The 13,278-nt window shown below is 44.1% G+C and overlaps 1 protein-coding gene across 2 annotated transcripts in view; it reads right to left on the bottom strand.

Annotated features, from left to right (window-relative positions):
- Positions 1-546: 546 nt before the first annotated feature.
- The window catches only part of LOC126443340 (ankyrin-3-like), a 54,939-nt gene continuing 42,207 nt past the window's right edge, over positions 547-13,278 (bottom strand). For both annotated transcript variants that reach the window (XM_050090934.1, XM_050090935.1), the window contains exons 5-6: positions 13,032-13,181; positions 547-1,082 (exon numbers count right to left, since the gene is read on the bottom strand). In XM_050090934.1, coding sequence (XP_049946891.1) covers positions 590-1,082; positions 13,032-13,181 — 643 coding nt within the window. In that variant the 3' untranslated portion in view covers positions 547-589. The remainder of the gene's footprint in view (positions 1,083-13,031; positions 13,182-13,278) is intronic.

Here is a 13,278-nt window from a genome sequence, read left to right as displayed (position 1 = left end):
TGGGTGGAAGCTCCAGAAGAAGCTTGTATTTCAATTTCTTACTTAGGTCTTGTGTCTTGGATTTTGAGTATGGCCATCAGCCGGTCTAAGGTTAATCAAAGGAGGTCGATTAAAGTTTTGAGTGGTTTGCATCCTTGTTGTAATATTGTGTGTGTTGATGAGTAAAGTTTGTATTTTGAGTGAAACTGACAGCAACTTATTATGGCCCCTTTCCACAACCTAATCTGCTCTGTCCTGTTAGCCCAGGCATTTCAAAAACTTCTATTAATTTTCTCATTTTATAGAAGTTCCACATAGCACCAAAAATGCACCTAAAAAGCATTTTCCACTAATAAAATACTGTAGAAACCTGGTGTTTATAAGTAATCGAGAATTATTCAATTTCTTTTGAATTTTCAGCAAAAGGAGTGCCCCACCTTTTACCTGTAGTAGTCTAGAAGCATTCTTGTTGTAATGGTACTGGGGTCGTTGTATGTACTATGTAAATATGGGTGCAAAGCAAGACTGCAGGATTTTCTTAATTCTTTATCTTAAAAGTAGCAGAGGTCGCATAGAAAGCTTTATTCATTTTACTCCAGATTCGTTTGCATTACACTGAACTTGATCCTAGGATGTATGTGAGCCGCTGGTGGTTGATCCGCTCGGCTAGGGCCAGCGGCGTGTCCCCATCGTCATTCCTGACTTCCCTGTCGGCCCCTGCCTCCAGTAGCGCAGTCGCCGCATCTGCGTGTCCACGCCGTGCCGCATAGTGCAGTGGTGTGATCCCACTTTGATCCCTGGCGTTGGGGTCGGCAGAGGATGCTGCCAGCAGCCGCACCACAGCCGCATTGCCTATCCATGCAGCCATGTGCAGAGGTGTGTTCTGCCAGCGGTCCCTGGCGTTGACATCTGCTCCATCCTCCAGCAAACGCCTCACCACCTCCACGTGTCCCCTCCTTGCTGCCCAGTGCAGTGCTGTCCACTTGTCGTCGTCCTTCGCCTCTACGTCCGCCCCCATCGCCACCAAAGTTCGCACCTTGCTCACTGACCCCTCCTTAGCTGCCACGATCAGCATCTTGCCCTTCTCTTCTCCGGAAAGATCCCTACAACAAAAGAAAGATACTTACAAATTTCTCTCAACACACATATCTGAGGACGAAGCACTATCGCAGAACTGTGATGAGTTCCAACAACTCATCTCTCCAAGAAGTTTACCACAATAGACTGGTGTCCAAAGTTAAAGCAACAAACTGCGATTTCCGCATCGTGTGTCTCATTCCAATGTATTCATACCAACTGTCAGCAGATGCCTGAACCATGGTGTTCTGCATGGTAGCTGGCATTCCAGTCAATGAACAACTACAACGATGAAGTCAGTGAAACTACAAAATGGGGTAGTGTTTGCTGGGTAGTCCCACATCCACAATCGCTGTAGACACAGTCACAGACGGTGGAGTATGGTACAGAGAAGACGCCTACCAGGCTCCCTGCGCTCTGTTGTTTCTCAGATGTGGGGACAGTTTGTAGAGACAGAAACTGTATCTCAAAGACGGGGGCAGGACCCAGCACGTGTGATACCAGAAAGAAAGAACCGTTATCTGGCTAAAAGGGCATCACAGCACCGCCTTGCAACTGCATGGCAACTGCCATATAACCTCGCAGCATGCACTGGGTGTGTTGAATCGAGGTAGACGTTATACAGAAGGCATCAGCAGAGTGGCCTTTATTGTCAGAGACCTGTTGTATATGTACCTCTGACACATCTTCACAGAAATAAATGTTAAAGTCGTCAACATGCCACCTAGATGGCCGAGCAAATAGTCCACGTCCTTTTCACAGGTGAGTTCCAATACACTCTGTAGAGTGATTCTCGACGGATTTGCATATGGAGGGAATGCGGAACACGATTTCGGAAACCAAACAGCTTTGTAAAAGACTGATATTGAGGATTACCCCTGATGTTGACTACTCGAACACCTCTTCATGATGTTGTACGGGTGAATCGGCTAGGTTTAACTCCTGTCAGGTATCGCGACGAGATCTTGGGACCTCATATGCGGTTTTTGCGAGGTGCTCTGCCGTAGACTTCGTATTGTTGGACGATAATGCTAAGCCTCATAGAGATCAGGTGATTGACGTTTTCTTGGGAATAGAAGATATTGCACGTATGGGGTGGTTCGCTCGATCTCCCAATTTGAATCCCATAGAGCATGCCGGGGACACACTAGGGAGATGGGTTGCATCACATAAGCTTCCACCAACAATTCTATAAGAAACTTCCTGGCAGATTAAAACTGTGTGCCGGACCGAAACTCGAACTCGGGACCTTTGCCTTTCGCGGGCAAGTGCTCTACCAGGCAAAGGTCCCAAGTTCGAGTTTCGGTCCGGCACACGGTTTTAATCTGCCAGGAAGTATCATATCAGCGTACACTCCGCTGCAGAGTGAAAATCTCATTCTGGGAATTCTATAAGACTTGCGAGTAGCTCTGCAATAAGAATAGTGTAATTGCCTCCACATGAGATCGATGACATCATTCACAGCTTTCCCTGTCACTGCCAGGCTTGTATGAGTCAGAGGTGGTCACACCCGATGCTGAAAACATTAACCAGTTGTCGAATTTTGTGTGCAAATCGGTTAAGTTTTAAAAAAAAGGTGAACATTTTTATCTACCTTTGTGCATTTTGTAGCTGTTCATGTTTTTATATTTTACATCGTTTCTATTTTACTATCACCTGTTTCTACTATTTTATGGCAAAATATACGCAACCTTGTAAAATTTCCATTTGTTGCTTTAATTTTGGACACCGGGGTACATCAAATTTCACGCGCTTTTTATACCATTCAAATTACTAGCCGAGCTGCGTGTTGGCTTCGTAAACATACTAAAGACCTAGTGATTGGGCCGGAACGTCGGTTTTAGTTTATTATTGTTGTTAGTTTTTAGCAATGACGCGGCATAATACCCAGAAGAATTTTAATCACTATGACACCGGCCGCGGAATCCTACGTTCTTATGACACTAAAGACCTGACAACATTTAGGTATATTGCTGTTGATGTTGTGGTCTTCTGTCCAGAGACAGCTCTGATGCTGTTCTCCATACTACTCTAGCCTGTGCAAGCTTCTTCAACGACAAGTAACTTCTGCAACCGACATCCTTCTGAATTTGCCTTGTGTATTCATCTTTTGGTCTCCCTCTACGACATTTATCCTCCACGCTGCCCTCCAGTACTAAGTTGGTAATCCCTTGATGCCTCTGAACATGCCCTACCAACCGATCCCATCTTGTAGTCAAGTAGTACCACAAATTCTTCTTCTCTCCAATTCTGTCCAGTATCTCTTCATTAGTTACCTGATCTACCCATCTAATCTTCAGCATTCTTCTGTAGCACTGCATTTCTCTTCTATTCCCTTCTTGTTTACATCGTTTCTTGTCCATCTTTCACTTCTATAGAGGGCTACACTCGATAGAAAAACTTTCAGAAAAGACTTCCTGACACTTAAATCTATACTCGATGTTAACTAATTTCTCTTCTTCTGAAACACTTCTTCTGCCATTGCCAGTATACATTTTATATCCTCTCTCCTTCGACCAAGATCAGTTATTTTGCTTCCCAAATAGCTTTACTCGTTTACTACTTTAAGTGTCTCATTTCCTAATTTAATTCCATCGGCATCAGCCGATTTGACTGCATTCCTTTATCCTCGTTTCGCTTTTGCTAATGTTCATCTTATATCCTCCTCTCAAGACACTATCCATTCCATTCAACTGGTCTTCCAGGCCCTTTGCTGTCTGTGACAGAATTACAATGTCATTGGCAAACGTCAAAGTTTTTGTTTCTTCTCCATGGCTTCTAATTCCTAATGTAAATTTTTCTCTTGTTTCCTTTACAGCTTGCTCAACATACAGATCGAATAACATCAGGGATAGGCTGCGAGATACGCTACACTCTCAGCTCAAAAGTATCTAGATACCTCTATCTAATGTGTGTCTGGCCAACAAGTGTAATTAGAGGCCGATCCGCTAGTATAAAAGGAGGCAGAGAGACTTGTGTCGTCAGTACAGAACCAGAAATAGCAGAATGGGTCCATCACGGGGGTTAGGGACTTTGAATGTGCACTAGACACTGGATGTCACCTGAGTAACAAATGTACCAGGAATGTTTCGACCCTTACACAGTAGCTCTAGGCGACTTTTGGAGACGCTTTTGTGAAGTGCAAATGCAGAGCAACAACCATAGCAAAAGGTAGAGGCGGCATATACTGATGGACAGAGACCATGAAGCTTTATGGAGGGTCGCTGTAAAAAGTCGCATCAAGCACTGCAGCCAGCACAACGACTGTGCATAGGGAGGTAAAAAGAATGTTGTAAAATGGTCGAGCCACCCCCCCCCCCCCCCCCAATGAGGCACACATTTCTGCAGTCAGTGCTACGCAACACTAAAATTGGTGAAATGCGTGACGCCACTGGGCAATGGATGAATGGAAACGAATGGTCTGCACAGATGAACCACCTGTGGCAATCCGATAGAAGGCTCTGTTTTTGGCTGATAACTGTTACCTGCCATCTTGTGTAACGTCAGAAGTGAAGGAGAGAGGAGATGGCGTTAAATTATCGGCATATTTCCATGGTTATGGTATCATTCCCCTATTGAGCTTAAGAGAACACTAAATTCGACAGAATTGCAAGCACGTTTCCCAGCTTTGTGTACTGCACACTGTAGATCAACATTGTTTGCGTTAGCAAGACAGTGCTTCTTATCATAAATCATTACCTGTCAGGCAACAATTTTTGGACAACAGCTTTATATGAATGTACTGTCCGTCCAGAATTCCGAGCTAAATCCAATGCAATTGCTCTGGGATGAGTTAGAAGCTGGCTTCGCTGGAGACTGAAGCGCCAACGTTGAAGAATATTGGGTTCTCATTTCTCCATATAATTTCACACCCATTACTCAAAGTTCCCTCAGCAGAATAAAAGCCTTGATAGAGATGAAACTTTAACACACCCTTTATTAATTTTCTCTAATACGTGTCCATATACCGTCGATGAAACTGAATGTCTACTGAGAAACGGGCCATGTTATTTACATGTGACATAAACACCTACATTTTGATACTACGAACTGCGTGTTGCATGCTCAGGAATAATATGTAGCACTTCCTTTATGAAGTAAAGACAATTAAGTACAGATACATTCTATTAATCTGTCAAATGAGATTATTTTAGCCAGTAGTTTTCTACTCGGTTTGATGTGGCCTGCCACGAATTCCTCTCTTGCACCAACCTTCATCTGAAAGTAGCACTTACACCCTACACACTCAATTAATTGTTGGATGTATTTCAATCTCTGTCTTTACCTTCAGTCTTTACGCTATACATCTCCTTCGTCTTGCCAGTGATTCCGTATATCGCTGATTCTGGAGAGTACTCCCTCATTCCATATCTGACAAGTCCACCTAATTTTCAACACTTTTCTCTATCACCACATTTCACACGCTCCTAGTCTCCTCAGTTCCGGTTTTTTGCCACTGTCCACCGTTCAATATCATACGAAGTAGTAATCCAAACATAAATGTTTCATAGCAGCGGAATTATGTTGGCTAGTTGTACCCATATTGCCTTTGCTACTACGCTTCTCATGCCCTTCTGGCTTTGTATATCAAGGGTTATTTTGGTTCCAGAATTTCTTAATATCGGCTACTTCGTGACCACCAATTTAAGTGTTAAGTTTTCTGACATCTACTATTTCTCAGTAGAATTTTCTTTTAGTGGTTCATTCTCAATTCACATTCCTTGCTCACCCGACTCTCCATTCAATCAGCAGATCCTGTAACTATTCACTTTCGCTGAGGATAGCAATGTCATCAACCAAATTTTTCATTGGCATCCTTTCACCGCGAATTTTAATTCCACCCTTGAACTTTTATTATATTTCCATCACAGCTTCTTGAATGTGTAGATGGAATAGCAGGGGCAAAAGACTGCTCCTGTCTTACACACTTAATCTGAGCACTTTGTTCTTTATCTTCCAGTCTTACTGTTCCCTCTTGGTTCTTGTGCATGTTGTAACCTACCCGTCCTTCCCTGTAACTTAATCATATTTATATAAGACTTTCGAAGATCTTGCAGAGTTATATAATGTCGAACACTTTTTCTAGGTCAAAAAACTTTTTAGTTGCTTCCATTATAACGTACAACTTTCGAACACCGTTTCTGGTGCCTTTACTTCTTCTAAAGTCAAACTGACCGTCATTTGACAGTTTCTCAATTTTCTTTTCACTTTTTCCGTATATCATTCTCGTCGGCAGCTTGGATGCATGAGTAAGAAAGGTGATTGCGCACTAGTCCTCACACTTATCTGCCCTTGCTATCTTGGGAAATATGTGGATGATATTTTTGTAAAAGAGTGATGGTATGTCGCCAACTCACAGATTCTACTCTCCAACTTGAATTGTCGTTTGGTTTCCACTTTACCCAATGAACTTAGTAGTCCTGATGAAGCGCTAGGTACCCTGTCAGTTTTATTTGTTGTCAAATCATCCAGAGTTCTTTAAACTACTGGCTCTAATAGTAGATCCTGTATATCTTCCCTGTCGACACAGATTCCTTCCTCCATCAAATCATCGAACAAGGTCCCTATTCGTAGAGGCTCTCAGTGTAATCTTTCCACCTATGTGCTCTGTCTGCTGAGGCTGGCAGTGGAATTCCCATGGTGTTTGTAATTTAGATTTTTCTATATTATTTGTCAGTCCTGCAAAAGACTGTTTCTTTTTAGTTTTTTCACAATTTTTCTGCAGTTGTTTCACCTAGTCTACGCGGCACGTCCCACATATGTCATTTCTAATTGGCCTACACTGAGGTGACAAGCCATTCAATAGTGGTGTGCACATATACAGACAGCGGCAGTGTCACACACACAAGGTACAAAAGTGCAGTGCATTGGCAGAGCTGTCATATGAACTCAGGTGATTCGTGTGAACGGGTCTCCGTCGTGATTATGGCCACACAGTGGGGATTAACTTTCAACACCAAATAGTAGTTGGAGGTAGATGCATAGGACATCCCATATCGGAAATCGTTAGGGAATTCAATATTCCAGGATACACAATGCCAAGGGTGTCCCAAGAATACTAAATATCAGGCATTATCTCTCATCACAGTGAATGCTGTGGCTAACAGCCTTCATACAACGACCAAAAGCAGCGGCTTGTGCATGTAGTGGTCGGTGCTAAGAGACAAGCAATACTTTGTGAAATAACCGCAGAAATCAATGTAGAATATACGACGAACGTATCCACTGGGACAATGCGCCAAATTTTCCGTTAAGTGCTGTGGCAACAGATGACCAATGCGAGTGACTTCACTACCAGTATGTTACCACCCGCAATTCCTTTCCTGGTCTCGTGACCATAATGGTTGAAGGCTAGACGACTGGAAAAGCGTGGCCTGGTCAGATAAGCCTCGGATTCAGTTGGTGAGAGCTGATTGTAATGTTCAAGTGTGGCGTAGAACCCACGAAGCATTGGACTCAACTTGCCAAAAAGGGCCTGTGCAAAATGGTGTTGGCTCTGTAATGGCATGCTATGTGCTTACGTGGAATGGGCTGGGACCTCTCGCCCAACTGAACGAATCATTGACTGGAAATGGTTAAGGTTACCTACTTGGAGACTATTTTCAGCCATTTGTTGACTCAATTTTCTCAATCAGCGATTTAATGTCCGTGGGCGACAACTGTCCACGATTGATTTGCGGAACATTGTGGACAACTGGTGTAAATGATTTGGCCACCCGGATTGCGCATCATGAATCCCACCGATGATTTATTGGACATAATAGAGAGGTCAGTTCTTGTACAAAATCTTGCAGCAGGAACACTTTCGTAGTTGTGGATGGCTATAGAGGCAGCCTGGCAATGTATTTTTACAGGGGACTTCCAACGACTTCTTGGGTCCCCACCACCTCAAGTTGTTGTTCTAGGTTGCGCACAAGGAGGTCTGACATGACATTAGGAGGTATCCCACGACTCTTGCCACCTCAGTGAACGTAGCTTTATTCCTGTCTTTCTCTGAACATTTACATGCTTTCTTATTTTGTTGATCAGTTGCAGTCTTTCTACAGTTACTCAAGGTTTCTTCGAAGTTAGCTTCCTTTTATCTGTGTTTATCTGTCCACCACCTATGATTTTACGTTCTAGAGATGTCCACTCCTCTTCAATTAAATAGCCTACTGTGATATTCCTTACCGCCGTTTACACATCGTTCATTAACTTCAAGCACATCTCATCATTTTTCATTACTGCATGATGCTACATCCTTCTATGCTGATTCTTCTGGACGATTCTGCTAAACGTCACTCTACTCTTCATAATTATTAAATCTTTGTGTACATCTGGGTACACCTTACGTTCCAATATCTGATGTCGCAATCTCTGTCTGACCATGAAGTAATCCAGCTCGAATCCTTCAGTGTCCCTGGGTATTTTCCATGCATATTTTTCCTCACATGATTCCTGAACAGAGTATTCGTTATTACCATTTCAATTTGACTGCATAATTCAACTAGACGTTTACCTCTCTCATCACTGTGCCAAACCCATAATCCCCATGACAATTTCTTCTTTTCTTTCCTCCACAATCGCATTTCAATTCCATGCTTCCTCTCTTTTCTCCATTTCATGTGTCGTTGCCATCTGTACCTGAACTACTGTTGTCGGTGTTCGTTTGATGTCGAATCGCCGGCCGGTGTGGCCGAGGGGTTCTAGGTGCTTCAGTCTGGAACCGCGCGACCGCTACGGTCGCAGGTTCGAATCCTGCCTCGGGCATGGATGTGTGTGATGTCCTTAGGTTAGTTAGGTTTAAGTAGTTCTAAGTTCTAGGGGACTGATATCTCAGATGTTAAGTCCCATAGTGCTCAGAGCCATTTGAACCATTTTTGATATCGAATCTGGTGAGAAAAACTCTGTCATTGAGCAGTTCACAGTAGCCCACACACTCCCCTGCTTTCCTATTTATAACGAATTCCATTATACAATTTGCTGTTGATATTACCCCAATGTGTCTTATGACAAATCCTTTGCTTTCTTCTATTTCACATCAATGACCCCCACTGTATCTACACTGGGTCTTTGCAGTTCCGTTTTTAGACTCCCTAGCTTTCCAACTACAACCAAACTTAGGAATTCAAAGCTCCAAGTCATAGAATGTTATCCCTCTGTAACTTATTCTACGGTCACTTCCACCTTGACAGTCCATTCCCAGGGATCCAAAAAGGTAAATTGTCCAGAATATTTTCGCAATGCAGATGGCGTCACGACAAGGTTCTTCTGGAGGTTTCACCCTAAAATATTTTCTAAATCCTCAACCGAAAGAGGCTGAAGGTCTTAGCAATTTAATTTAACTGGAACTTGGCTGGAGGCTGCATGTAAAACAATAAGGAGAGTTACCATCAAAAGGCAGAAGTAGCTATCTTAAAATATTTCATGTAAAAGGGCAAGACAACAACATTAATTTAAGAGATATTGAAACTTGGCTGAAGGAAGCACATCAGTAAATAATGTAATGGCTTAAGCCCTAGAAAGAAGAGTTTGAATTTTAAAAGGCAGAAAGCCTTATCTTAAAAATTTTCATACAAAATTAGGCTGAAGGCCCCTATACAAAAATAAAAATCCCATGCCTTAAGGACAAGGTAAAAACATTAATTTTAGGTGATATTGATACTTGGCTGAAGGCCACATATCAAACAAATTGTTCAACGGCTAAAGGCCTAGAAAAGAGTTTAAATTTAAAAGGCACAAAGCTTTATCTTAAAACATTTCATGCAAAAGGGCAAAACGAGGAAATTAATTTAAGAAATATTAAAACTCAGCTGAAGGCCTCACATCAATAAAATAACTAAAACCCAAACAGGGAAATTACTATGTAGCACACAAGGAACGGCCCTCAGAAGTTTCCAACGGTTAGCCTGGGATCGTAACACTAATGCCCGTTTAGGCGAGAAAGGCAGCCTGACCAACAGTCTCTAAATCGGAAGGCAGGCCAACCGACAGACAGCCAACGAAGCAAGCACCTGATTTCGGTCACCGGACCAAAATCACTACAACGAAATTGCCAGCGCGGCGAAGAGACCATTAACACTCGTCTTCAAATATTGTTGTGTTAATAGGCCCAGGCGCAATAACTACTGACAGATATGAACGTCGCAACGGCTGTGGAACTACACGTCGTGGGGGACAGCATCAACTCAGTAAGAAAACATTCACTCGCTGCTCTGTCTTAGCCGATCAACTGGCTACTGCAGTAAGCAGACAGCATTACAGAACTTCTACATCTACATCGATACTCTGCAAATCATATTTAAGTGCCTGGCTGAGGGTTCATCGAACCACCTTCGCAATTCATTATTCCAATCTCGCATAGCACGTGGGAAGAATGAACACTTATATCTTTCCGTATGAGCTCTGATTTCCCTTGTTTTATCTTGGTGATCGTTCCGCTCTATGTAGGTCGGTGTCAACAAAATATTTTCGCATCGGAGGAGAATGTTGGTGATTGGAATTTCGTGAGAAGATTCCGTTGCAATGAAAAACGCATTTCTTTTAATGATCTCCAGCCCAAGTCGTGTATAATTTCTGTGACACTCTCTCCCATATTTCGAGACAATACAAAACGTGCTGTCTTTCCTTGAACTTTTTCAATGTACTCCGTCAGTCCTATCTGGTAAGGATCCCACACCGTGCAGCAGTATTCTAAAAGCAGACGGACAAGAGTGGTGTAGGCAGTCGCCTTAGTAGGTCTGTTACATCATGTAAGTGTCCTGCCAATAAAACGCAGTCTTTCGTTATCCTTCCCCACAACATTTTATATGTGTTCCTTCCGATTTAAGTTGTTCTTTACTGAAATACGTAGGTATTTAGTTGAATTTACAGCTTTTAGATTAGACTCATTTATCGTGTAACGGAAGTTTAACGAGTTTCTTTTAGCACTCGTGTGGATGACTGCCACTTTTCGCACAATTCAGATATCTTTTCTAAATCGTTTTGCAGTTTGTTTTGATCTTCTGATGACTTTATTAATCCATAAACGACAGCGTCATCTGCAAACAACCGAAGGCGGCTGCTCAGATTGTCTCTAAAATCTTTTATATAGATAAGGAATAGCAAAGGGCCTATAACACTACCTAGGGTAACGCATTGCTCAGTCGAACTGACACAGGGTACACAGTGTTGCACGAAACACTGCCACAAGAAACTGGAACACTCGTGAAACGAATGACTGATGAACAACTAGGACATATCACAGGAGGACACACACACAAAACCGAAGGAGAGTCGGTGACGAAACACGTCGTCTGACCACACGACCGACCAGCAGCCAACCAAGGCCATTGGCACTCAAACCACGTGTATCAGCAATGGTCGGGCGAGTCTTGCCTATCCGGAGCTCACTGCAGCTCCAAACCGACTGAACCCGATGTCTGTCGGGAAGTGGGAGACACGGCGATCCTGGCACGATAGCTCTGACCCAATCATGCAGAGGAACTCTTGCCCATTGGCCAAGACGTTCCGCACAAGAAGGAACCAAACCACATCCAGCAAGATGAGCCAGTGATGAGGCCCAGAAGCGGTGAAAAAGACCAAATATATGTCGGCCGATGAGACGACCAGCAGTCGTCCCGCTCCAATCTCCGTCCGTCAAACAGTTCATCCTCTGTCACGAGCGGTCTGCGAGCACTGGCTGTCCGCGACTCACCGGCGCTCCTTCCCCGACTTCACTGCTGCTGCGTCCCGACTGCACTGCTGGTGCGTCTCCAATTCAGCCGACTTTCTTCGGATGGACGACGTTCCAGAGACATTGGCTCGGACCCAGCCATGCAGAGGGAACACAGCCGACATCTCTGCACAGGAAGGAACCGAAAGAAAATACACGTCGTCGATGAGGTGACGGATCGAACGCCCAACCAACGGTCGCCCTCGCTGGTACTAGCTGTGCGGACCTCCCTGAGGCTCAGTATCTGACTGCACCTACGTTTCGACTGCACTTCTGCCGCGTTCCAACTCCAACCGCTCCAGGTCCGATCACCCTCACTGACTACCAGACACACGACGACACGGAAATACTGTCGGTCGCTCCAGAGATGGTACGACAGCGCACTTATCGAAATGCGCTGCTGCTGTCGCTCACGGACAAGTATGGTAGGAAGTTAGTGACGCTAGTAAGTAGAATAAGTAAACGAGGCGGGGGTATTGTAATAGAAGATGACATGGAATAAATGTCATGAAACACAAGCCATACACGGCTCAGGCGTTCCCACAGACCCTGTGAGAGAATATCTCATGATAGTGTAGGGAGAGTCATCGTGGAAATGCAAGACAATGCAAGTTTCAGAAAGTCCTGGTCATGTGGTGATGCATCCTAATAGTGAAGGTGATTGCTAGTCATAAGCAACAATCAAGATCTAACCCCTACAGATTTAATTCATAAGATAGGAAACCATCCCTGCAAACGGAAACTGCCTCTAACACACCAACACAGTTGCTATCTTTGGGGATGGTTCAAATGGCTCTGAGAACTATGGGACTTAACATCTATGGTCATCAGTCCCCTAGAACTTAGAACTACTTAAACCTAACTAACCTAAGGACATCACACACATCCATGCCCGAGGCAGGATTCGAACCTGCGACCGTAGCAGTCGCGCGGTTCCGGACTGAGCGCCTTAACCGCGAGACCACCGCGGCCGGCCTTTGGGGATGTATTCAGTATTATTGCATCTTACAACAAGTAATTTCATTCAGCTGCTAAGTTGTGTTAGGAATTGAAAATACGACAAATTTCAAACCTGTAGAAGAGTGCAGGGAATCCCTTGCATCCTTGCCTCTTCGAACGTCACAGTTTATAACAGCAGTAACTTTAAACGAGAACTATAACTTCTGCTTTGTCAAAAACAGGAATCAGCGACATTCCATTTCTTTACTTTAACACTAGGCTATCTCCCCAACATGTCGCGCTGTAGTTGTGGACAGTCTGCACAAGAAGTGACGGAACTCACCGCAGCAGAGAGACGGCGGCGTCATCAGGCTGTGGAGTGGCCTGGGGAGAGGTGGGGGGCACAGCTGTGGCTGGGCTCCGGCCGTCGTCGCTGTGGCCACTGTGCGGCTGCGAGGGGGGGCCGGTCCTGCTCTCTCCAGCGCTTGGCGTGCTGCACAGAAGGAACACTGCTTCGAGTCCACAGTGGTCAGATTACCATAGACGGTACTGCTGAGGTACTGTCCACACACAGATAATGGAAAACACAC

The sequence above is a fragment of the Schistocerca serialis genome, unplaced genomic scaffold (genome assembly GCF_023864345.2).
Source record: "Schistocerca serialis cubense isolate TAMUIC-IGC-003099 unplaced genomic scaffold, iqSchSeri2.2 HiC_scaffold_1458, whole genome shotgun sequence".
Classification (NCBI taxonomy): domain Eukaryota; kingdom Metazoa; phylum Arthropoda; class Insecta; order Orthoptera; family Acrididae; genus Schistocerca; species Schistocerca serialis.
Note: the sequence above shows the minus strand (reverse complement) of the source record. Positions and strands in the feature narration are given on the sequence as shown.